The sequence below is a fragment of the Lepisma saccharinum genome, chromosome 23 (assembly GCF_977018435.1).
Source record: "Lepisma saccharinum chromosome 23, izLepSacc3.1, whole genome shotgun sequence".
Classification (NCBI taxonomy): domain Eukaryota; kingdom Metazoa; phylum Arthropoda; class Insecta; order Zygentoma; family Lepismatidae; genus Lepisma; species Lepisma saccharinum.
This window is the reverse complement of record NC_139251.1, coordinates 46,354,387-46,381,801: the sequence shown is the minus strand read 5'-3', so window position 1 is coordinate 46,381,801 and position 27,415 is coordinate 46,354,387. Positions and strand designations below refer to the sequence as shown.

General features: G+C 37.3%; 1 protein-coding gene across 1 annotated transcript in view; it reads left to right on the top strand.

The window, feature by feature from the left end:
* Positions 1 to 27,415, top strand: part of tyn (trynity) — a 133,714-nt gene that overhangs the window by 59,584 nt on the left and 46,715 nt on the right. Inside the window, exon 2 of the mRNA XM_083110041.1 lies at positions 14,591 to 14,679. Within this exon, the coding sequence (XP_082966167.1) occupies positions 14,622 to 14,679 (58 nt within the window). The 5' untranslated portion in view covers positions 14,591 to 14,621. The remainder of the gene's footprint in view (positions 1 to 14,590; positions 14,680 to 27,415) is intronic.

Below are 27,415 nucleotides of genomic sequence, written 5' to 3'. Positions count from 1 at the left end.
ATGGCCTGTAATTTGGCAATATCGCAGTTCTTTCTTTTGTTCAAGATCTATATGAGTCACAAATTTTCCTGTTCTAAATGGTTTCCCATGCAAAAATAAAGTGAAATGCAGATCAGAGTTTGTGTTCATTTGACCCAGACCTTCAGGAAGAAAAAATGATATGTTGTTCTTTTTGAAGGCGTGTTAACATGGGTTATTGTTATTTACAAGGCACGGTTAACGAAGTACATACACTCCTCCCTATCATTGTATTACCTTTCATGTAGCCAACGTGTGTGCAATTCATGTAGTTTACTGGTTTCCTTCCCACGAACACCGTGTTTCCAGTTATGCATAGCAAATGCAAGATAGTTCCTGAACATGTCGTGCAGGTTAGGTGTTTCTTAATGAACAGTGTTGCCAAGTTTAAATTCAAATATTTTCGTTTGAGAATTACATGAACAAGTAGAAACTGTATGGTAAGTTGGAACGGAGGAATCTATATGAATTTGTATCAGGGTTTCAGATATCCGGATATCTACAAAGTGGTTCGCATCCCACTTTAAACTGTAGGTCTAGTCTGATTAGCCTATATGTGCCTAAAAATTCAATATCGGGATTTAGCCATTGCCAGAATATCCAGAAATATCGGAAAACAGTCCGTCTCTATTTCTTGGTCATCCCACAGTCTACGTACGGTATATATCAGTTGCTATAACATGTTCTGTAAAATGGTACTGGAATCGAAACCTCGGAAGTTTCATGTATTTCACAAAGTTATTTAAGTTCCGAGATATTTGTATCTACAAAAAAATCTACCATTATGGTATTGGAAAAGCATATTAACACAAGTTAATAAAAAAAATTACTGACAATATGTTTCATTAACACATACAGATAATCAATTTTTAGTAACCCTTCCTTACCACCACCATTAACCTACATAGTATACGTATATAGACGCTGTAAATAACGAATGCGTGATCCATTTAGACTTAGGTATGGCATATGTATACATACAATAAGTTGTCCATATTCATTCGGTTTTGTTAAACGCAATACGAAGTTCAGAAACTGAGAAAAAAAAGCCAGCAGGGAAATCAATGGCTAATGTTCAAGTCTCACAGTGTAATTCCACTCCAAAAATTAAAAGAAGAAGAAGATATAGATGATAGTAAAACATGTGATAATAGCAATGGGCAATATACCTACTATTATTTTGGCCGATGATTGTGCAAGGTTAAGATTGGGAATTTTTTAAATCACATTATTCACACATCATAAAATTGATTGAATTCACAAGTATTATCGTGCAATTTTTATTCTGTGCAAATGCGTTCTATATTTTGCCTTTGCAAGTGAGTAATGCACCGGTTGTGACACGAAACCAGATTATTCCCCTACATTCTTTGCCTTCAGCGGCAACCTTGCAAGTAAGAACAGTTTCCCCCGAATAAAAAGAAAAAATGATTCCACTGACCACTTGGATTCACCATCGGAAGAATTTGGCCTCTCAAAGCACTGCTGTTTTCTGTACATGAAAAACAAAACTTGCTCCGTCGTTATTTTAAGCCAAGCATCAGCGAATAGAAGCTCTCTTTCTTTTTTGTTAGTAATTAACGTAACGTCCTGCATTCACTAGCTGCTTAACTTGACATGGCAATGGACGCATCATTATTCAACGCATCACGCTAGAAGATTTGCAAAGCACTGCAAGCGCTAATGCTGTTTCCGGGAAGACGGACACTTCCGTAGCTCAAAGACAAGAGTTGTTCGTCACGTAACTCTTGCAGCTGAATAGCAATTTGACGGGCTTGCATGTCTCGTTTGGTGTTCGCTGTCGCCATTGTGCACAACGAACTGCAGACAATGGACATAAAGGGAAGTTATCTTATTGGCTCTTGCATTGTGCGAAATCATAGAAGACTGGTGAGGGGAATGAAGAGTTTTACTTCACACACCACACACAGACACACACACAGAGAAAGAGAGGAGGGGAGATTGATTGATAGATTGATGTGCTTCAATTTACTTCGGTTTTTGTGCCACTTTTGGTTAACCGCGAAAATTGGGAGAGTGATGATATGATGAAATTGATGAATGAACACTCACAAACATCCATGCCCAGACTGAGATTCGAATCGGCACCTCTGGCGTCGTAGTGTCTGAATATTTTCAACTGATGCCTGAATTTTCTAATTCAGTTATCAAAAAAATACTTTCTTTAATATTTCAAATTCGCTTATGGAAATTTAGATTACATGTTTTAAAATAACGAATTCAGTTTGTGTTTTGTGTATCATTACCTAAATCAGAATGACAAACATACCGTTATGAATTTTTGCACTGTTGCTAGCCGAATATTAGAAGCTGTAACGTTATGTTCGGCTATAATATTAGAATATTTTGCATATTTATTCCTGCTCTTACCGGTTGAGTGTAAGAAATTAGGACCACACGTATCCTAGTCTCAGTGTTGCCACTCTATGGTCCTGACCGTACATGTATTTCAACTTCATCTTCCATGCGCACCAAACCTTAGACTAAAAGTTCGATTCTGAAGAGAATTTTTAGAATTACTAAAAATAATTAGAAATTATATGCCAATAATGAACTGCAAAACAAAAGTTATGATTGTGCTTTGTGGATAAGCATCAAGTCAACAGAAACGTCTTTCAACTAACAAATAGCTTTTAGTGCCAATACACCTACTATGCCATGCCAGTAGAAATGGTACAAGTGTGCAGAGGCGCAACCACGAATTTTTGTATGGGGGGCGAGTACCAGGATAAACGTACCAATAATAATAATAATTTTAATAATAATAATTTTAATAATAATAATAATAATGTTAATAAAAATAATGTTAATAATAATGTTATTATAACATTATTATTATTATTATTATTGATTTGCTTTACTTTACTTCGCTTCTTGTGCCACTTTTGCCTAATTTGCGAAGATGAGGATGAGCGATGGCATGATGAAAATAATGAATGGATACTCGCAAACATCCATGTCCAAGCCAGGATTCGAACCCAGGACCAACATTATTATTACTATTAGTAATGTTTGATAAATGTATTCCAAATATAATTCTTTTTTACATTAACATAACTATCATGCACGATATATGTAACGTGGAGTGACGCGTACACTAAATTGTGTACGTATTCAAATTTTCTTTAATAAATATTATATACAGCATATATTATTTAAATACATTACACAACCAATTCATCCATCTCACAATAAACCAACAGCAAAAATGACATAAATTGTCTCTGAAATGTGCACGCTTCCTTACCTTCAAACAATTGTTCATGCATTTAAAACAAAATCAATTAAGACAAGTCTTATTTCTCTGTCTGGTGATTTACAATGCATTACAGCGAAGAAATACATATTGCGAGCGAAGCGAGCAAGAAAAGTTTTGGATCCAATTTTTTTGCAGGCTGAAATCAATATTAATTTAATAGGGCGCAAATAATTTCACGGAACGCCAATGCATTCTCTATTTTACAACTTATGTGCCTCCCCAATGGTGTAGAGGTAACATCGTCGCCTTGTGGTCAAGGGGTCCCGGGTTCGATACCCGGTGGAGGCACATAGTGGTTCGGAACCCACTTTAAGCTATAGGCCCAGTCTCAATTAGCCTTTCTGTGCATAAAGTCGACTAAAAAAAAACACAAATCAGTCAATCAATTTTACAACTTTTTTCATTTAGATAGTTCGGCGCCCAGGCCCGTCTCCCGCCGTCCCCTAGCTACGGTCCTGGACTTGATAAGACCAAGAAAATTTTACGAAAAGTATTTTTATTTGCATAAAATTTGAAGCTCTGGGCGGTAATTGCCGCCTGCAGGTACACTTTGCCGTCAATGTTTGCCCCCCCTTGCCCCCCTAGAACTCATTTCCGACCAAGGTTGGGAAATGCCTCCCTGCCGCCATCCCTCCTGTGGTTGCGCCTTTGCAAGTGTGCAGCCCAGAAGACAAAAAAAAGTTCATTTGCCTGGTGTGTACGGTTTTGAGATGTTGTAAAGTTGGCAATACTGTCCCAGAACATTTTTGAGTGCTCCACAAACTCATACGGGCCGAAATGAGTTTCCGTGACCTTGCAAATGTACATTAGGAAGCTGAATACGGCTAAACAACAGGACAGACTCATTCCAAGCGGTCGTAAGCAAGTGTTTACCAGTGTACTTGAAAACGTACACAAGCATGTTTACCGTATAATTAAGAGCAGGAACAGTTAACAAGAAAGAGGCGAATTAATGCAAGATGGAGCGTGTTCAAATATTTAGATGAATAAAAAATGAAGCCCGGTCGAGGAGATACAGGTGTATTAAACGAGTAAGGTCATCCACCAGAAGAAATTTGAGAAGACCACTGGAGAACGTGTGGGAGATTGGCCAGAAAGATGAAGTAATGTGGTACATCATCCACCCACATGGTAGCATCTTCACAAGTAGTAGCTTTGCATGTCATTAGGAGTGGAAGGCAAACATCGAATGTATCGTTGGTTGCAAGAAATTATCTTATCGTTTGGATTAACACGCTTCGCAGTTGTAAAGAAGCATGGAATTTCAAGCGCGCCATATATAAGTGGATGAATGGAAAGTAAATTACCGAAACTCTCATGGACAAGTCTCAACATCAGTATTTGGAAGTAACTAGTTACTAGAAGTAACATTTACTTTTTGATAAATTTCAATAATAAATAAAAAAAAAACAACAACTTAAAAACACTGCCTTTTAGATTTGAAAATATTAAATTTCCTCGCTTAAGTAAACAAATATTAATTAGTATATTGGTTGTCAGTTTTAAAAGAAGCAAAATAGTACGATTATTGCATTTTGCGTTTCATTAATTTTTTATTGATACAATACTCATATTACTTTAAAAAAGTTACGGTACAATAGTAAGCTTCAGAAATTTTACAAAAAATAAATTGAAAAGTTCATTTGATGCCACAGGAGTAAGTGTTGACTCAACACAAAGTCATTTTACATTTTTTTTCTTCAAACTGTACACATCACACACATCTTTTTTAAGTTGGAGGGGCCAGGCCCCCCCCCTGGCCACTCCAGAACTCCGCCTAGGTCTGTTTTCAATTATATGTCCTCTCCGGATGCAGAAGGGATGGAGGTGCAGAGCGTGTTAGTTACACTACTGCCGTCAACATAACAATTGCAATACACGAGCCTATGATATTACCGATACTACTAAAGCCAAGAGTAATTTTATCTGTGAAGAGAATTGCTGATTGATATCAAGTCATCTACAAGAATGAACAGACTCTCCTTCATCAGAACAGCTCTACTCATAACGAGCAATCAACAATTGTTACTGAGAAACATAAATTTCCACACGGCCATATCTAGTAATGTCAGGGTTAACAAGTAAGATAATATTTAACATTTGTCTTAGGTTTTTAAGAAGCGTGATCTTCCCTGCAGATACCTTTATTGCGCTGAGATTCAATGGTTGAATTTGCATGAAGGGTTATAGGCAATGCCAGGTAATTTCGTGGATTGAATTTATTGAGTATTTCACCTTCACAAGGGTACCGTAAATAGAGCTCAATTAGATAACAAAGAAGTTTAGGCGAAAAATGCATTTGTCTTTTCTGATACGGTTCAGTGTTGCTAACTGAAGAAAGAAAAAGTACCAATCATCAGTGCTGCTAACTGAAGAAAAAAATACCAATCAATGGACTGAAATGGCGAAACAGTGTAATTGAACATAATTTTCACTAGATACAAATAAATGCATTTCTTGTCACATGTGGCCATACAGGGTCTGCCACTTACTTATCAGGGTCCCTGAAACAACGTTCACTACGACACCAGGCAGGCCCTCGTTACCACGTGGATGCCATGTCATAAGTGCATATTACTTTGGTATTCTGACATACGATAATATTATTATTCCTTTACCTTGAAATATGAATATGCATATATTTTCTCTCTCTGGCTCTTCCAAACCCGAACGTTTTCCGACTGACCATAACTTGTGCAAAGTCAGTCTACTCTTGACCATCCTTGCCAATTTCCTTCTGGTCATTGTCATTCCATCTTCATCTTGCCCTTCCTAAGTCCCTTACCATCAGGTTTCCCAACATGAACCTTTACACTTTTCTATCCTCTCCTATGTGTGCCATATGGTGTGCCCACTGAAATCTTCTTGAGTTTATGATTCAAATAATATCAGGGGATGAATATAGATTATCCAGTCCAGTATTTTGTAACCTTCTCCACTACCCTGTTGCATCGTCTCTTTTAACTCCATATATCTGTCTGTAAATTTTATATTTAAAAACTATTGACTTATACTTCTCTTGTAGCGTAAGAAAACCACATTTTACGAATACAGCAACCACAGTCATAAAACTCTCACTTTAGGCTACTTCATTTGAACCAGAATTTTCTAGTGACTCATGTGTTTCCGGGCTGGCATCACTGTTTTTTAAGGAGCTTCGTAAGAAGCCTGGATGAAAGAAGTGAGGTCGAAACTCACACAATGTTGAAGACAGAACGAAACAGATCTATGTTGAACGAATCGTAATGATCCCAGTGCCTCGGTTGTTTTGTGGTTTTGCAAGTCCCTTGCCCTGGCTGGTTATTTTCTCTTCGATGCCAGTTTTTATCATCAAATCCCGGGAACTACGCTAAATTGGAATAAATGGGTGTCAAGTTGGTCTCATGTCAGTAAGATTAACAGACAACTGAAAAAACTTCAGAGATACTGTGTATCCTTCATCCTTGAAACATGAACACTGCGACAAATATTTGTTGCTTGTTTTTACATGAACTTTTTTTTTTTTACAAATGTTTTCAAGTTCAGTAGCTTGCCCAAGGGCGGGAGACATAATCCTCGTCTTTCTCCCGGCACTTCTAAAGGGAAAGAACATTGATTGATTTGGTGTTTTAAGTCCACTGTATGCACAGTAAGGTTTAAAGTAGGATCCGAACTACTATGTGCCTCCATCGGGTATCGAACCCGGGACCCCTTGATTACAAGGCGAATACACTACCACTGCGCCATCGGGGAGGCACAGGGAAAGAACATTAAATGCAGGAAACGATCAAGATATAGGATAGGACTGAATACTTTTAAAAAAGAAGACAGCCTCCATCCTCTTATGAAAATCCTGGGCAAGTTCATCATGCAGTTCGTCAAGTCCAATTTATATGAACTAGTGTCAATTATCTCTCAAACGTTTGATACAGATTTTTACTAAATATAGTGAAATTCAGGCAGAAAGACTTTTGGAAGAAGATTTCATATGTAGAGGATGAAAAATTGCCGTTTTTCGAGAACTCGCAGCGTTTCGCAAGCCAGTCTAGACAGGGTATATTACACGAAAAATGTACATGTTATATACAAAAAACCTTTGTACGTGTTATATGTTAGCAGTGGCGGCGATTGGGTTCCAAAACTGGGTGGCAATAATCGCCGCCACTGTATTTTGGCATTGTTGTAAATGAGTTAGTGGCCTACCACCTTCGTCATATATTATGATAGGTTAAAAACCAGCAATATTGCCCTGTAGGTGCACACTTAACGACAATTTTGGCTCCAAAAGACGATTTTTAGAAGAGCGTGCATTCGTTTCTTTAATACATTTTATAAGCAGGGTTGTTAAAGGTTCTGGAACTTCCCATAAATTCTAATGGGTTCTATTTGGTTCCGTAACAGGAGGGGAACCTTTCTTTCTCGCACAATTTAAATTCGATCCAAGTTGCGTGTTGTTTCATTGAAAAAAAGGTTCTTGGATCGTATTTAAATGGAGCCGGAGAAAAGGTTCCTGGACCGAATTTAAATTCAGTATGAAAAAAGTTTCTGGACCTTATTTAAATTGATCTGGTAAAAGATTCCTGGACCGAATTGAAATGACTTTGCAGATAAAAAGGTTCTTTATGGTCCAGAACCCATTTCTCTCTCCTGTACAGGAATTTTATTTATTTATTCAAAGTTTCAGATACAGCACTTTTAAGGCCATTTTACACTGAAAACTCTAACAAATAACAAGAACAAGTCAAGATGGTTTAAGGTAAAAACAAGAAAAGTTAAATATAAACATCAGGCATAAACAAGGAAACAAACAAAGATTTACATATTCAATTTTAGGGAAGATAGGAAAATGTTTTCAGGGGCAAAAATGTCTATGTTTGTGGGTAGTTTATTGTAGAACTGGGGCAGCCTGTGGAATAGAGCGCGCTGTATAAGGGAAAGCCTAGCGGTGGAGGTGTGGAACAATTCAGTGTTTCGGGTCGATCGAGAGGGAACTCTGAAGTTGAATTCTGTAAGAAGAAATTCAGATCTTAATTTCCCATTGATGATTTTATAGAAAAAATTCATATCGGCCATATCGCGTCGGGTCTGCAGTAACTGAATGTTCAAAGTAGTCAGGATGTCAGGTTTCTGAAGATGTCGCAAAGAAGGAATTCTATGACGAACAATGGCGGTAAAGAAGCTGAGGACGGAATCCATGCTAGAAAGATTTGTATTGGAAGCCATGGCCCAGACTGGAGAACAGTATTCGAGAATCGGAGAAATTAATGACTTGTAAAACAGGCTAAGAGAAGTTGGAGTATCAATTTCAGTGAATCTGTAGACGAGGCCTAAGAGGCGCATTGCACTTTTACTTGTAGCTGCGATGTGTTCCTTAAAGTTCAGTTTTTCATCTATGATAACACCTAGATCTTTTTGAGTCGCAACTGAAATAATATAATTATTTTCAAGAACATAATGAGAATGTATTTTGTTCTTTTTTAAAGAGACTGTGAGGGAGGAACATTTCTGCGGGTTAAGTTGTAGATTCCACTGCTATTTAAAATTCCTGGACCTTTAACAACCCTGCATTTAAGCATTTAAAGTTAATAGGTTAGGGTGAGTCCGTCTTGGGCACAAACAACTACTTAGACCCGGCAGGCCTACAAAAACGCTACATACCGAATTCCAGCTGCTACGTCCCTCTAGTGCACTTCTTAAAATAAATTTATACCACGGCTACAGATATCTTAATCTCAGGGGGATAGGTTCTTTTGTTTGAGAATTCCAAATAAGAAAGCGTTTTATAGCCAAGAGGATATAGTAAAATGCGGATCTATATTCTGAGAACTAGACAAAATACCGAGAAAAAATATATATATGTATAATCGAAGAGGCTTCTTCTTCTTCTAAAGGGCTTCTTCTTCTTTTAAAAGGTTTCTTCTTCTTCTAAAAGGCTTCTTCTTCTTTTAACATGGAAAAAGCTTCTTCTTCTTTTATTATGGAAACGGCTTCTTCTTCTTTTAAAAGGCTTATTCTTCTTTTAAAAGGCTTCTTCTTGTTTTAATATGGAAAAAGCTTCTTCTTCTTTTATTATGGAAACGGCTTCTTCTTCTTCTTTTAAAAGGCTTATTCTTCTTTTAAAAGGCTTCTTCTTGTCTTAATATGGAAAAAGCTTCTTTTTCTTTTATTATGGAAACGGCTTCTTCTTCTTTTATCATCAAAAGGCTTCTTCTTCTTTAATTATCGAAAAGGCTTCTTCTTCCTTTTCTTCGTTTAATTTATTATCTTCCTTTTTTAAAGCGTAATCTTATTTACGTGCTCGCTTTCCCCCCGCTTCTTTGTCAAACAATACAAGCTATACTTGTAGAAAGAGTAGGGTCGACTAAACTGACAATAGCGCCACCTCCTATTTGACGACCAAAGGGGAATAACCAGGATCGCTAATAACAAGCGCTGCCAATGGCCCAGTGCGACTAAGAAAAAGCGCAACCGAAAAGTGCTTCGGGGCGTCTAATTTGACAACAGCGCCACCGGGGACAAACAAACAAAAAACTGACGATGTTCTCCTCGTCAGAGATATAAAGATACATTTCTGAATTCGTTATCTTACTTAATAACTTCCCTAAACGTTTCGTATGCGACAATATTCTTAATTATTTTAATTTACTATATACACCATTCTATTTACTTCTTCTATAGTATTTAGACTCTTCTTTTATATCTTTCTCAATTTACTATACTATATATAATCCCTCTTCTCCGCTCTAAGTTTTTTATAATTTCCCTTGTTCCTTTTATATAGCGTGCTGCCATCTCTCGTCGATTCCGAGAAACCATTCCTCCTTGCAACATTCATTGTCTCGTGCGAAACTGGCACGTGACACAATATACCCCTCCTTGAGGATAAAAAATTTATATATTGGAAAATTCATTTGTAAATAGATAAATTTTTCCACTTTCTCTACATCTCGTTTGACTTTTCTCATTGGTTCTCATTTCTACAGCTTACATTGCTTTTCACTTTCACTGTGAAATTATATCTCCTGGCAGGCAGCATTTTTCCTCATCTCTCGATTTATCTCTTCTTTCAATTTCCGTTTCTAGATATCTTATCACCACGTTCCTGAAATAGTCGTGACCTCTCAAGTTATTTTTAAATGCAAAATATAATTCTTCAATAGTTCATCTCCTGTAAGTCTGCTCGTCTAATTTCTCCAAGATAGTCTTTACCTGACGATGTCCTGCCAAAATAGTAATTTTCGTTTCACCCTTTTCTTCTTTCAGTAATCTCTCTACAGATTATCAGTTAGCTCAGATTTTTCCGTTTCAAAGAACTCTCTCTCTCTTCTGTAAGTTGACCATCTAAGTGTTTCCATCAGCTACAATAATTCTTCACATCAGCCTTAGTTTCATATCAGCATGTATCTAGATATATTTATTTTCTGGGATTACAACCCTTTTCTCGGAATACAACCGATTCTTCTTTAACTTTTGGGATTACAACCCATTTCTTTTACACTTTTCTAAATACACGATGACCTTTAGTCGTCTAAGCTTACAAAGAATTTATTTTACTGATACTATTCGATCTTCTTTCATATTATCTTCTCCTTTTTCCTGAGAGTTTTCTTCATGATTAACTTCCTTCTGTGCCTAACTGTTCTCTTCTTTCTCTTCTGTTTGTAGAATTGAAAAGTTTACATCCATTTTCCATATTACTTTCTTTGGCATCTCTTCTTTTACAGGTTTCATCTTTCACTATCAGTCTCATTGTTCAATGGAGTGGTGATATAAATTAACACTTATTATTCTTTCTTAAGGTATCACTTGCAGAATAGATTTTCCTCCAACGATGACTATCATATATCTTCTTTACAGCAATAACTTACAAAAAAAAACTAAAATTTTCTTCTTTCAAATAGATCATTAATATTTGCCCAAACTAATAATTCCACGAATTTTTCTTCTGGTGAACTGGAACTTTTCAGACACTTTATTAATTCTAGAAACATTCGCTTGCCAGTCTATAAATCATAACATTTCCTTCCTTTGCACTAGTCAGTCTTATTTGTTTCTTTCAATTCTTTCAAATACTCGTTGCTTGTCACTATCTTATTTTCTTTTTCTCTTCCTCTTTTTCTTTTCTTTCTTCTGTTTTCTTTTCTATTCTTCTCAAGATCCTTCTTCCTCCTGTTCCAACTTTCTTCCAATAAAGAAATTACTTTCATTTCTCTCTTCTTCCAATCTGGTTTCTGCCAATATTTCTTCTTATGTTCTACATCTTCATAAAATGCATGCTCTCCTTGTCTTCTCCGTCTCGTCTTCTTCTTCCTTCTCTTTGGCGAAGTAGCATCAAAATCCATTTGATCTATGTCGACCCTTTTTAGCATATTATTAACTTTCTTCAAGTTCCTTTTTATTTTTAATTTCTTTCTTTTCTTCTTCTTCCATGTCTTTACGTGAATATATCTAAATTTCATTTTACTTTTCTTTCTTCTTTGTTTACATCTTCTGCTAGGCTTATGCTTCATTTCTTCCTCCGTCAGAGACTCGTCACTGGAACTTTCTTCTTTCATCTTCATTTCGACATTGATCTCTTCATCATTACATTGACAACTAAATTTTTCATCTCTTTCTATTCCTCTTTCTTCTTCTTCTATTTTCTCATCTTCCTCTTCTTTGACCTCTTTAAGTTCCTGAGTGGTTTCTTCTCTTAACTTTATAGCTACTTCTTCTATCTTGCCGTCATGCTCGTCACTGGAACTTTCTTCTATCATCTTCATTTTGACATGGATCTCTTCATCGTTACATTGACAACTAAATTTTTCCTCACTTTCTATTCCTCTTTCATCTTCTTCTATTTTCTTATCTTCCTCTTCTTTGTTTACTTCGCTTAACTTTATAACTTCTTCTTCTATCTTGCTGTCATGCTTGTCATTGGAACTTTCCTCTTTTTCTTCTATTTTCTTCTCTGTCTCTTCTTTGTTTACTTCGCTTAACTTTATAACTTCTTCTTCTATCTTGCTGTCCTGCTCGTCATTGGAACTTTCCTCTTTCATCTTCCAACTTCTATCTTCTATAAGGACCTTCGCTTCTTCTATCTTGTCCTCGTTTTCTTCTATTCTGGAAACATCTACTTCTGTCTTGCTGTCATTTTCTTCTGTTCTTGAAACGGCTAATTCTATATTGTTTTCGTTTTCTTCTATTCTTGAAACGGTTAATTCTATTTGAGATTTACTTTCAACCAGCTTTCTCTCCAAATTTTCGTTTCTTTGTTTATTTTCCTCTCTGAGATTCGAAACCTCCTCTTCTATTCTTCTATTTGTATCTAAACTTATACTTTCGATTAACAACGTTGTTTCTTCTATCTTACTTTCCAGCGACTTTCTATTTCCTTCACAGGTTTCATTCAATCTCAAGAACATCTCATGGGTTTCGGACCTCGATGCTTCCAATTTCCTGCTGTTTTTCTCGAGCCTTTCTTCCATCTTTTTATTACTTTCTTCTAACTTCTCTTCTAACTTTCTACTACTTTCATCTATCTTTTCTTCAAACTTGCTTTCTAATCTTCTGCTATTTTCTTCCATTTTCTCTTCGAGTCTTCGTTTATTCTCTTCCCCTTGCATCGATAACTTCTGGAGCAGTTCTATTATGTTCACCTCTTCCGTCCTCTTTGGTTTTTCCTTCATTTTCTCTTCTTCCTTTTCCCTTTTCTTCTCTTCTTTGCAATTTTTGCATACGTAATCTCCTCTTTCACTTATTCCTATGTACTTTTCTCTTCTTATCTTCTCACATAGCCAATGTTTCATTTCTTTGCATGAGCTGCATAGGATAGTTTCTTCCTTATTTCCCTCTTCTCCACAGCAGTTTAATATTTCCTTTCTGTCTTCCATTTCATCCATTATAGTTTCTCTGTTCTCGCCTTCAATTTTATTTTCTTCCTCCATTTTGGCTTTCTCTCTCTTTGCTTTCTCAGTCACAATTCTGCTAGCCGCAACGTTGGTCGCCACTAATGCTACCAACTTATGTATGCCCCACGTTAGGAGCGCCACTTAATGCTACGTCCCTCTAGTGCACTTCTTAAAATAAATTTATACCACGGCTACAGATATCTTAATCTCAGGGGGATAGGTTCTTTTGTTTGAGAATTCCAAATAAGAAAGCGTTTTATAGCCAAGAGGATATAGTAAAATGCGGATCTATATTCTGAGAACTAGACAAAATACCGAGAAAAAATATATATATGTATAATCGAAGAGGCTTCTTCTTCTTCTAAAGGGCTTCTTCTTCTTTTAAAAGGTTTCTTCTTCTTCTAAAAGGCTTCTTCTTCTTTTAACATGGAAAAAGCTTCTTCTTCTTTTATTATGGAAACGGCTTCTTCTTCTTTTAAAAGGCTTATTCTTCTTTTAAAAGGCTTCTTCTTGTTTTAATATGGAAAAAGCTTCTTCTTCTTTTATTATGGAAACGGCTTCTTCTTCTTCTTTTAAAAGGCTTATTCTTCTTTTAAAAGGCTTCTTCTTGTCTTAATATGGAAAAAGCTTCTTTTTCTTTTATTATGGAAACGGCTTCTTCTTCTTTTATCATCAAAAGGCTTCTTCTTCTTTAATTATCGAAAAGGCTTCTTCTTCCTTTTCTTCGTTTAATTTATTATCTTCCTTTTTTAAAGCGTAATCTTATTTACGTGCTCGCTTTCCCCCCGCTTCTTTGTCAAACAATACAAGCTATACTTGTAGAAAGAGTAGGGTCGACTAAACTGACAATAGCGCCACCTCCTATTTGACGACCAAAGGGGAATAACCAGGATCGCTAATAACAAGCGCTGCCAATGGCCCAGTGCGACTAAGAAAAAGCGCAACCGAAAAGTGCTTCGGGACGTCTAATTTGACAACAGCGCCACCGGGGACAAACAAACAAAAAACTGACGATGTTCTCCTCGTCAGAGATATAAAGATACATTTCTGAATTCGTTATCTTACTTAATAACTTCCCTAAACGTTTCGTATGCGACAATATTCTTAATTATTTTAATTTACTATATACACCATTCTATTTACTTCTTCTATAGTATTTAGACTCTTCTTTTATATCTTTCTCAATTTACTATACTATATATAATCCCTCTTCTCCGCTCTAAGTTTTTTATAATTTCCCTTGTTCCTTTTATATAGCGTGCTGCCATCTCTCGTCGATTCCGAGAAACCATTCCTCCTTGCAACATTCATTGTGTCGTGCGAAACTGGCACGTGACACAGCCATGGTTACACTGTGAATGATTACTGTAATTGCTTTTCCGTTGGTAATTCTGATCCTCATGATTCTTTTTCTTCTTTACAGATTCGGCAGAATAAAAGACTGAACTGGAGATATGTGGCGAACACTGACTCTTCTCCTATGGTTGCTAGGCAACGGGGCTCTGATAGCGGGTAAGTAGCCAGACGGTCGTGCAGCACGATTTCACAAGTGTCGGGAGCAAAGCACGGATTGCTACGTGATGCACCGACGCTCGCCGCGTCACGACGCATGTTATTTGCAAATTAGGTGAGCCCCGCGGACGACGGCGCCCCAAAAGCCGTTACTCGCGCCTTTTTCAGGGTCCTTGAAAAGATGCCACGGTGTGTCAACGGTTGAAACACTGCAATTTGCCCAACGATTGATCGCCGAGGTATTTTTCCCCTTAAGCTTTCATCATGCAAATCGTTAAATGTCAAGAACGGTTATCCTGGGAGGCATTCTGTTGATATTCCGTCTTGGCTTGGTTTTATTCGTTCGAGGAGCACTGGATCGTGGCGTGGGGGACGGGTCACCCTTATCGCACAACGCGGGAGCAACTTTGCATTCTGACGTCATACGAGGAAAGCCTACGTTGTTAGATTAGGTCTGTTAGGTTTGGTTCCCCTACTACAGGGCTGCTACAGATGATTCATTCGATTTCAAAACCCTGCATTTTCCAAAGTATTGCACATACAGATGTGAATGATACATGAAAATAACTATAAACTCACCAAGTTTGCATCGTGACACACCAGTTGGCAGCACGAGTGCAGTGCCTGTGCAAAATGGCGACAAACCGAGAAATGAGTTTTTGTGTGTTGGAAAACGCGAGATGTTCATCTGTTATTGCAGTGCAGCGTGCATTCAGAAGAGAGTACAGAAAAGAACCACCATGTAAACAGAGCATTTCGCGGTGGTATCGGCAGTTTAAGGACACTGGATTGCTACAAAATGTATGGGTGGAACTCGACTACCGCTTGGAAGTGTGTCGTGTGGTCACACATAGAGCATTTGTAGAATGTGAGGAAAACTTTGTAAGTGTACAGTTACTTTCATGTATCATTCATATCTGAATGTGAAATACTTTGGAAAATACAGTGTTTTGAAATCGAACGAATCATTTATAGTAGCCCTGTATAAATGCACAGCAAATGTATTATTTTAATTTTCTTTAAAAATCGTCACTTTTGCTTCCTTTGTGCAAATCCGATAGCAACGCCACACTAGGTTTAGCTAATGACCTGTGTTTGATCGATGCGGCGTGTGAAGTTAATTTCCATCCCATTGCCTGCTTGAACATTTTAATTAGTGAAGGAGGAGGCAACTGGTGCGGAAAGAAGAGCGCTAAATTGGCTATAAAATGGCCGACACCTTCCAGCCCGAATGAACGACGTGTTAATAGACTTATAAATAATGCATGGTTCAAGTCCAAGATTATCGTCTTCTAGTCTACTCAATGCTAATGTTAAGTTAGGTAAAGTTCGAATTAAATACATTAGGGCAATTCAATTGTGACGGGCAAATTTGCATTCATTTTAAAAATATTTTCTTAGCGCCTTCAAATATGTAACTATCAATTCATGTAATTTCATTTTCCTTGATGAAACTTATTTAATTTCAGAATATTTCTCCCCCATCTCAATTTTCAGCTACAGAAAATATTTTTTTTGTAATTGCGACGGGTGACACTTTTGAGACATGACTTTAAGACCATCATCAGAAAACTCTGTGAAATATAGCTATGGGTTTATCGAAACAATTTCATTTTATTTTCACAAGGCACACATTACTCGACATTTAGATGTTTTTAGTTTCTAAAAATATTACTATATACTTTTTATATATATATATATATATATATAAACATTTTTTACCTGTGACGGGTGTGACATGCACATGTAGGTTTATGGAACAATGTAAAGACTATGAAAATTATCATATAGATTTTTCAAAGAAAGGTTTGTTTCAGAAATGAAGTAGGATACTTCAGAGCTTAAGATATAGAAACGATAAATGAGAGAATTAGAACTAAATTTGAGTTCATTTAGTTTTCTTGTGGTATAATACTGTATCATAATAAAACTAAATTAAGTGGAGACACTACACATAAAATCCCACTTCTATTATGAGTAATAGATTTGAAACAATATGTTATTTAAAAACCATGAAGCTAATGTTTGTATTCATAATTACAAATTCTACATGGTGTTCCCTTTAAATTCATGTATAATAAGTGATACTTTCAATAAAAATAAATTAATCTTTTTTGTCCACTTTCACATGGAATGGTTTATTACCAAAATAATTCCTGACTGTGAGAAGAATAGAAGAGATACATGGATAAAGAAAGAGATGGATATGAAGAGGAAGAAAGAAATATATTGACAAAAAGATAAAGGAGAGCATACAGAAGCAGAGAGAGAATGAAACATAGAAAGAGAAAGAGATAGGAAAGAAGTAGATAAAGAAAAAGAAAGACGTAGATAAAAAGAGGAAGAAAGAAATGAAAGAGAGAAAGTTAGGAAGATAAAGACGGAGATATAGAAAGAAAGAGAGAGTTAAGGAAAAAGAGAAAAGAAAGGAAAAGGAGAAAAAAGTATAGAAAAATTGCAAAGCACAGGGACAAAGAAAGAAGGAGCGAGGTAGATAGAAAGAGGAAGAAAGAGATTTGTTGATAAACAGAGAAAGCAAGGAAGATAAAGAAAGAGAGAAAATGGAATGAGACGGATAAAAGAGGAACAAATAGAGAGAGGAGGATAGAAACATAATGACAGAGATATAGAAAGAAAAGATATATAGAGAAGGATATATAGAAAGCTAAGCTACAGAAGCACAGAAAGAAAGAAAGAGATTTGTAGATAAACAAATAGAGAAAGGAAAAGAACAGAGAGAAAAAGAGAATGAAGGATAGAAATATGGAAAAGGAAACAGATAGATAGAGAAAAAGACAGAGATTTCGAAAGAAAAAGGGAATGAAACAGAGGGATAAACTTGGAAGAAAGTTATGTGTAGTGAAATAGAGATAAAAGGAGAGAACCCTCCCACCACACATACTCAGAGAGGAAGGGGGTCGAAAGAGAGAGAGAGACAGCTATTAACTTGCCCTCGAGTAAACGCTAATGGAATTCTCAGGCAACGACACTGACAGCATATAATATGCCTCTAGATGCGAATTACCAGACACACACAGTCACACTCATGAAGGGAACCAAGATTATTAATTCTTGTCTGAGATTATTCAATTTCTCCATCATCTCCAGCAGAATGCTTTCAATTACCATTTAACGTCACTTTTGCCTTCGCTATCAACATCGTTTTCTAAAATTCCTCTCCTTTAAATAAAAACTCTATGAGATTCAAGTCCGGAAAAATTAGAATTCCTTATACAGCATTGAAGTGGGTCTCGATGTGGTTTGCCTAGATTTTTGTGATAATTTCACCTATTTTATGCCACGAATATCTAGACAATAGGCGAAGGCTAACCACACAAAAGTTCACTTGAATACTCATGAAGGAATTGTGAAGAGATATACTTTTTTGAGAATTAGCTCTATCACAGCGGTTTCCCACAAGAAAAATAACTCCTATTTTAGATACAGATCGCTACATTCGAAGAGGAAAAGCTGAAAAAATTCGGAATGCAACACTAAAAGGTTAGAGAACTGAAGATTTCGTGCGTAACAACAACTACCAAAAAACTACATTTGTATGGACAAGCTCTATTCGCGCAAAAATTGCTGTTAAAAGGGCTACCGATGCCTTCACAATAGGATGCCCTGCAGCCGAATTGACATCCTATTCAATCTTTCTTCAGCTGCACGCTCAGGCATGCTTCATGAAGGATATCGCCATTGTGATTGGGCGAACGATATTTTCACGACTCTAATTCCGATACATTTTTTGTTGTCATATCCCCCTTTCCAAAAGAAAAAGTCACGCTAGCTAATGCCACGTGTGTTTAAACGCAACACGCACGACGCAGTAATTGTTGTTGTTCAATTAAGGCGTAAGGAAACAGAAGCGTCGCCGCTGGGTGGGTCAGGGAGGGCTCTGGCCTTCGTGAAATACTCAAAGCTCATACCTCTGCTCACCCAAACAGTCTCCATGAGGAATTTTCCGAAGTTTTTATGCAATGATGAATTCAGGGGGTGGCCCGCAGGGGAGTCCCTTCCGGAAATAGAAAAGTCAACTTTCGAACAATTGCTAAGAAATTTGGCAAGTATGTTCACTTTGGGTTTCTTTACTTTATATCATCACTCATCTTCGCGATTAGTCAAAAGTGGCAGAAAATCGAAGTAAAATAAACCCGATCAATCAATTTAATTTACTTTAATTTAACTTAGAACGTACTTTTCTGGCTTTCTCGTAAAAATAAGTACTGATTCAGTCCTTCTTACAATTAAAAGTCAAAATAATGAACGAATTTAAATTATCGTCCGTCGTTGAAACTCAACAATGGACACTGGTGTAATATAAATTTCTATTGTTGTAACGAATTTCAACTTCTTGCGACTATTTTAACGGTTAGTCAGCCAAATTTTTGCTCTAAAATGGCGGTGACATGCTCGTGCAGACTTATCGAAATTTAGACTTAATTGAATTTCATTTAATTACATATCAGAAGTAAAAAGGCAATGTAATGATATTTTATTAGTATTATTATTTGTTACCAATGACATCCCCTGCGGGAAAGTAGCTGAATTCCACATTGCTTATATTGATTGATTGAATTGTTCTTTTAAGTCCACTTTATGCACAGAAAGGCTAATCAGGACTGGACCTACAGTTTAAAGTGGAATCCGAACCACTATGTGTCTCCACCGGGTATCGAACCCGGTACCCCCTTGATTACAAGGCGACGACGTTACCACTGCGCCAACGGGGAGGCCCTACACTGCTTTTATGATAGAGCAAGAATCACAAGTGCAGAAGATATTTAAGAGACGGATATAGAAGGAATGAAACATAAAAAATAATGACAGAGACCGAAAAGAGATAAACAGGGATGAAGAACAAACGAAATATAGAGAAACAGAAATGAAGGCAAGGAGAAACAGAAAATTAAAGAAGAAATAAAGATAAGCAAAAAGAAAGGAATAGAGAATAGGAAGGAAAGAGAGAGACAAAATAAAAAACAGATAAACAGAGGAAAGATCAGTGTTTCAGAATAACATCATAGTAGAGGAAATATACGATTTTACCCAGAAATAATTGCAACACAAATGTTTTTTGTGCCAGATTGTGCGGAATGGTATAGTGAATAATATATTAAAAATCCGCCATTCAAATGTTTGGAGAAAATCCGCCATCTTGGAAAATGGCGGCAAAAATTCAACTTAAAAATTAAAAAAATAATAATATCTCGAAAACGGTGCATTGTACAAAAAAAGTGAAGATAACCAAAATGAAAGAACAGAAAATTTTATAAATTATGGTTTTTGTTTGATAGAGCTATCGTAAATTTTAATTGAATTAGAAAGATTCAAATATTTTCCTTAATTTTTAGAATTAGCGTAAAAGTTGGTTTCTGACACAAAAAACAACAAATATGTAACAAACTATGTAATTTACGTCCTAAAGTCACTGAAACAAATTCATAGCTTATGATGTCCTCTAGAGATTGGTTTTTGTTTCGTGCCTTTAGATTCAGGGGTTGAGGAGATATGTAGTTTAATGCAGAGTCATGTGTTTCCCTAAATTTACGTGTTCAATTTCCTACGATATTGGTTGATGGATTGATTGATTTGATTTTTTTTACTTAACTTTTGGCTAATTTTCGAAGATGGGAATGAGTGATGATATGATGAAATTGATGAATGGACACTCACAGTGTCGGGATTCGAATCAGAGACCCCTGGCGTCGTAGTGCGATTATGATATTGGTGAGAACGTAATACATTGTTTTATGCAGTGTTTCGTTCATGTGGCGTTTGTTACTTACATGTTGCTTTTGTTGTTTAAAAATGTATACACACAGTGGCGGCGATTAGGTGTCTTAACTGTGCAGGGGGGGCAAGGATAGTATACCTTATACTGACTGCAATTAGAGAGAAGTGTATTGAAAGTGGAATTCGGCCAGATGCAGATGTTTGCACTTGTAGCACAGGTGTTGTCCCTGATGCAGCAAGAGGAGAACATTTGCGTAACTGATTGAAGATTTCAACCCTACTTCCCAATACGCTCGGCTTTAATGAAATTCTGACGAATATCGAGCATCCTAATGTATTGCAGCCACAGAACAGCAGTGCCCTGTTATCTTTCAGAGTTGAACCGAACGTAGATAGAGATTTTTCAGCACCTTAGAGCTTGAACTTACATTAGAGTCTATTTCTGAATTGAGCAGGCCAACAATTTAATGAATGTATCTCAGAAATATGCTCATCTGCAACGCACTATGCTTCTTCTGCATGAACTATGGAATGACCCCTTGTGCCTCTGGCTATGGCTTTTTCGGATTGATTTGATTTGTTTTAGTTTATATTACGTCGATTTCCTGCCACTTTTGGCTAATCACGAATATGATTGATTGAGTTGGTGTTGTAAGTCCACTTTATGCACAGTAAGGCTAATCGGGACTGGACCTACAGTTTAGGGATGGCCAGATCCGGATCCGGTTGTTTCCGGATCCTAAAATTTTTCGGATCCGGATCCGGAATTTTCAGATCCGGATCCGTTTTGCCATCCCACAAGCGCTTCTTTGGAAAGTAAGAATGTGTTTATAACATATTGTTACCTGTCCTCATCTTGACATTTGAGTGGGTTTTGCCCCCTAAATCCGTTTTTAAGCTGAAACAAAAAAACACGTATTTCTTCCTTTGGGCCCCACTATACACCTGCCAAGTTCCATGGAAATCGGTGGGGGACATGGAGGTCAAATGCCTACTTAAATTTGTCCTCATATTGACATTTGAGGGGGGTTACCCCCTAAAACAGTTTTTTAGCCGAAATAAAAAACACGTATTTCTTCCTTTGGGCCCGTTTATACACACACCTGCCAATTATCATGGAAATCGGAGGGGGACACAGGGGTCAGATTCTCACTTCAATTTGTCCTCATCTTGACATTTGAGGGGGTTTTGCCCCCTAAAACCACCGAAAGAAAAAAATACGTATTTCTTCCATTGGGCCCCACTATACACCTGCCAAGTTTCATGGAAATCGAGGGGGGACACTTAGATAACCCCCCTTGTTAGTCTTACACTTCGTAATTATATAAGACTGCATATATTATAATGTTTTATTTTAATTTGTAAAACTGTAACTGTAGAAAAATTATATAATTTTTGTATAACATTTCTATCTTGTTATATGTGTTAAAGGTTTCATCCTGGAATGGAATGTCTCACATTTATGTGTGTTTTCATTTCCAATACATTCGAATGAATACATATTCGTTTCAATGGCATTTACAAAATCATCTCTGACATTTTATGTTAAACAAGTAAGATTATTTTTGTGCACGTGTGTGTCAGCCGATGTGTAGCAAAGTATTTGAGGAACAACACTTGAAAAAAATTCTTGTAGGACTAACTAATGAAAAATTTCTTTGTAATCGAAGATCATAATACCTTTTAAGGTGTGGTAATATTATAATGGGATTGAGATACGAAACTCTCGGATCCGGATTTTCGGATCCTGAACTTTCGGATCCGGATCTAGATCCGGAACTATCGGATCCGAACGGATCCGGATCCGTTTGGCCATCCCTACTACAGTTTAAAGTGGGATCCGAGGCACTGTGCAAAGTGCCTCCACAAGGTATAGAATCCGGGACCCCTTGATTATAAGGCGACAACGCTACCACTGCGCCAATCACGAATGTCTCAATGGAAAATCACAAACATGTATGGACGACACAACAAGAGTCCTTCTGTGGCAGGTCCTGCGGCAAATAAACGAGAAAGGTGATCATCCAGGGAAACCAGCGATTTATTTACTTCCAGATATGCATTCAATCCACACTGCACTGTATTTGCGGGCAATCAAAGAGGTAAATCACACAAACATCATCACATTTGATCAACCAATATTTCTGAAAGCACTCTGTATCATAGCCAATGAGAACTCAGATAGTCCTCTGAAGTAGCCCATACTAAGGCTGGGTGGTCTTCATGTCAAGATGAGTTTCTTGAGATGTGGTGTTTATCTATTGGCAGATTCAGGTCTTCAACAAATCCTTGAGATCATTTACGGGGTAATACTGTTAAACCTATGATCACAGGATAAGCGCTTCACTTCCAAGCAGTACACCTTAGACTGCATTTTTGAGACTAGCGAGGGTCTGGGGTCTGGATTCACAGTCAGTATAATCCTCTGTGGGGCTCGTGGTGTCGTCCATATTGTCCCTTCATCCATATCACCATATTATCATCAATCCTCGTCTTCACAATTAGCCAAAAGTGGCAGAAAAAGACGTAATATAAATCAAGACGAATCAAATCAATCCGAAAAAGCCATAGCCAGAGGCACAAGGGGTCATTTCATAGTTTATGTACGTTACTTAAAGAAGCAAAGTGCATTGCAAATTAACATATTTCTGAGATACGTTAAATAAATCGTTGGCCTGCTCAATTCAGAAGTAGGCACTAATGTAAGTTCAAGCTCTGAGGTATTAAAAAAATCTCTATCTACATTTGCTTCAACTCTGAAAGATAACAGAATACTGCAGTTCTGTGGCTGCAATACATTAGGATGCTCGATATTCGTCGGAATTTCATTAAAGCCGAGCGTGTTGGGAATTGGGGTTTAATTCTTCAATCAGTTACGCAAATTTTCCCCTTTGCTGCATTAGGGGCAACACCTGTGCTACAAGTGCACGTCTGTATGTAGAGGAAATGATGCAATTTAACATGTTAGCACCAGGTATCTACGAAAAATTCTGCAATCGACTGTAAGGCAAAGTGACCGCTTCAGAACCGTATTTTACCATATCATATTAGTTCAATGTATTGACAGTGGCGGCGAATAGGGATGAGGGGCATGGGGAGCAGTCCCCCTCACTTATACACACATTTTGTGCCTGTCTACCAATGGATTTGAGCCAAAAACAACTGCCCGAATTCCATTTTCAATACGCTTCTCTCTAATTGCAGTCAGTAGAAAGTAAACTATCCTTGCCCCCCCCCCCTCCACCTGCACAGTTAAGACACCTAATCGCCGCCACTGTGTGCATACATTTTTAAACAACAAAAAACAACATGTAAGTAACAAACGCCACATGAACGAAACACTGCATAAAACAATGTATTACGTTCTCACCAATATCATTATCGCGCTACAACGCCAGGGGTCTCTGATTCGAATCCCAACACTGTGAGTGTCCATTCATCAATTTCATCATGGGTCCCGGGTTCGAATCCTGGTCGGGCTTGGTTGTTTGTGAATGTCCATTCATCAATTTCATCATTTCATCACTCATCCCCATCTTCGCAAATTAGCCAAGAGGCACAAAACGCGAAGTAAAATAAACTAAATCAATCAATCAATCAATTTCATCATATCATCACTCATTCCCATCTTCGAAAATTAGCTAAAAGTGGCACAAAAGTTAAGTAAAAAAATCAAATCAATCAATCCATCAACCAATATCATAGGAAATGGAACACGTAAATTTAGGGAAACACATGACTCTGCATTAAACTACATATCTCCTCAACCCCTGAATCTAGAGGCACGAAACAAAAACCAGTCTCTAGAGGAAATCATAAGTTATGAATTTGGTTCAGTGACTTTAGGATGTAAATTACATGATTTGTTACATATTTGCTGTTTTTGTGTCAGAAACCACTTTTACGCTAATTCTAAAAATTAAGAAAAATATTTGAATCTTTCTAATTCAATTAAGATTTATGATAGTTCTTTCAAACAAAAATCATAATTTAGCAAATTTTCTGTTCTTTCATTTTGGTTATCATCACTTTTTGTGTACAATGCACCGTTTTCGAGATATTATTTTTTTAAATTTTTAAGTTGAATTTTTGCCGCATTTTCCAAGATGGCGGATTCTTAATATATTATCCACTATACCATTCCACACAATCTGGCACAAAAAAAAATTGTGTTGCAATTATTTCCGGGTTAGGTCTTTTTTTCCGGTTCGTTTCCTCTATTATAAAGGAAAAGAACGTATTGCCAGCATCTTACGGTAACCATAATGCTTTTAACAGGAACTTTCAATTGTTTCAGTGACGGCGCCAGAAAAAAAATGAGATAGAGGGGGACAGTATACACCTAAACACCATAGCAAGAAGGTTTATTCGAGCTAAAAGAGCATTTATTTATCTGTCTTGTTTTGTTTGGTGTATCTGTAGGTGGTGGACCGTTCGGACCCCCTCCCCCTCCCTCCGCGCCACTGCCTCCGTCTGGCGCCAGAAATTTTGTGCGGGGGAGTCAAGTTCTTGACAAAAAATTCAAATGAAGTAATAAAAATAATACATTTTTTCATTTACTTACCAAATTGCACACACACACACACAAACATACACACATTTGGACTCATTATTTTAAAACTGCGTAAATAATGAGGGAACAAGCTACACATTTTAAGTTAATTAACCTTATTATAATGGATTAACTTCACAGATCTTAACTCGTTCTGCAATTAGGTGATACAGTTACAATCTTTGAATGTTCGATACCCGTTGGAGGCACATAGTAGTTCGGATCCCATTTTAAACTGTAGGTCCAGTCCCGACTAGCCTTTCTGTGCATAAAGTTAACTTAAAATCAAAAACTTAAACTCAATCTGCGTGTCGGCTCCCGTGGCGAAGTGGTTACTCGGCCAGGGTCCCGAGTTCGAATCCCGGCCTGAGCGTGGATGTTTGTGAGTGTCCATTCATCAATTTCATCATATCATCACTCATCCCCATCTTTGCAAAATAGCCCATATTGGCAAAAAAAAAAGCGAAGTAAAATAAAGCAAATGAATCAAATCAAACAATCTTCGAATGTTATAGCTTCATGATAATTGTTGTATTCCGATATTTACGTCGATCTACTATGGGAAAAAGAACTACATTTTGTCGTTTCATCGCTACATGCACAGTATGGCCTCAAGAAAAAGGCTCACATTGTGTTAGCGAACCCCTAGTTTGAAACAGCGTCGCTACTACTGATCTACAGATCGCCTTTGGAGCCCACCATTGAAGACCGTAATTTTGAACACGACTGCGATGGAATTTAAAAAACCTCCAGCTGTTTCCCCTAATCTGCAATTTAGGAGGTTGATAATTCCCGCAGAATAACGGGAAATAACGAACAGCGGGTAATTCAGGAAATGGTGGTTGGTTATCGGCACGTTCGGCTGCTGGTAGACTCGTGCAGTGAGATGACTGCAACAATACGCACATATTCACTCAGTTTGAACGGATGGGTGACAGGGATATATAAAATGTGTAAGTTCAGGACACAGGAGGAAGAGGACGGGGGGTTATATCCCCTCATTACCCACAAATGTCCCCCCTAAAAGAGGGGGAGGAGATTTTCGGATACGTGAAAAGATGGAAAATTACTTAGTTCGTTCTCTTCTACCTTGTGATGGAGAGGTTTTCAACAAGGCTTGCCCTGTTCTAGAAGAATCCACATGAATGAAAAATTGAACATAAAAAAAAAAGGATTAAACAACAACTGAACATTATAGCGTTAAATATTTAAGATTTAGGAGTTCGGTGACAAACAGTAGCACGTAGTGGCGGCGATTGGGTTCCAAAACCGGGGGGGAAAGGTGCCAAAACGGGGGGAGGGGGTGAAGACAGTATATTTTCCTTTGAAAATAAGGTTTAGCATAGTGCGGTGGCAAAAGTGGCGAAAAGTGGGTAGGCAACTGCCCCCCTCGCCCCCCTAATCGCCGCCACTGGTAGCACGAGTCTCAAAATCAAAACTATTTTCTGTCCCTTACACAAAGCCATGGTCAGTAGCGGCAATTGGGTGCCAAAACTGGGGAAGGGGGCAAGGGCAAGGACAGTTTAATTTTCTTGGTAGACAAGGCTTAGCATTAAGAGGCCATAGTGCGGGGGGAAAGGGGGCAAAAAAAGTGGGGGATGACTGCACCACACACCCCCGTTATGACCACCACTGCCCATGCCCATGGCCGTATATATACATAAATAATGAGTGGGGCTCAACTCACAGCATGGTACAATTTTAATTGTTATAATATAATTGTTACTATTTATTTAATATTAATAAACACTTTAAAATAATAACCAATAAAACTTTTTCTATAAACAATTTAGATGCAAATATTTACTTCATACAGCCCATATTAATTATATTGACCTTAACAATATTTTTTGTACATTTAACGTTGGTTTTTCGTTTTAAAACTTGTGTCCGTGTGATGTTAATAATATAAAACTTATGTAATATGAAACACTACAAAACAATAGGAGTGTTTGACCAATTTTAAGATATTGTAGATTTTAAATTAGTGAAAAATGTTTTCTAAATCAATGAGAAGGGTTTGAACCTATTAAACCATCTCCTTATATACGGTCATAGTGAAACAAAAGAAAATAATGTTTCCTTCGAAGAATCTTCTAGTGAGAGTTTCAAAGCAAGCATTTGAGAATAAATGGTGCAAAAGCTGAACTGACATCTTCGCAACCCTTCGAAATAAATAGACCCAAAGGTTGTTCTACATTGTTAATCATCGATAACATAAAGATATTCTCAAATATGCAGTAATGTCAACACGCTCGTGCCACAGTAACACCTTTTCTTTCCAGGTAAAAAAAAACTGTTTCACGTTGCTCTCGGAATGTCCTCTAGCGTGAGATTCTGCGCGTGGGAGAACCGGGTGAAAAAATGAACATTTTTTCCTAACGCTGCTTGGGATTCTGAACACATCGTTCCTAATATACGGTACATACATGCAGCTGCTGGAGCCTT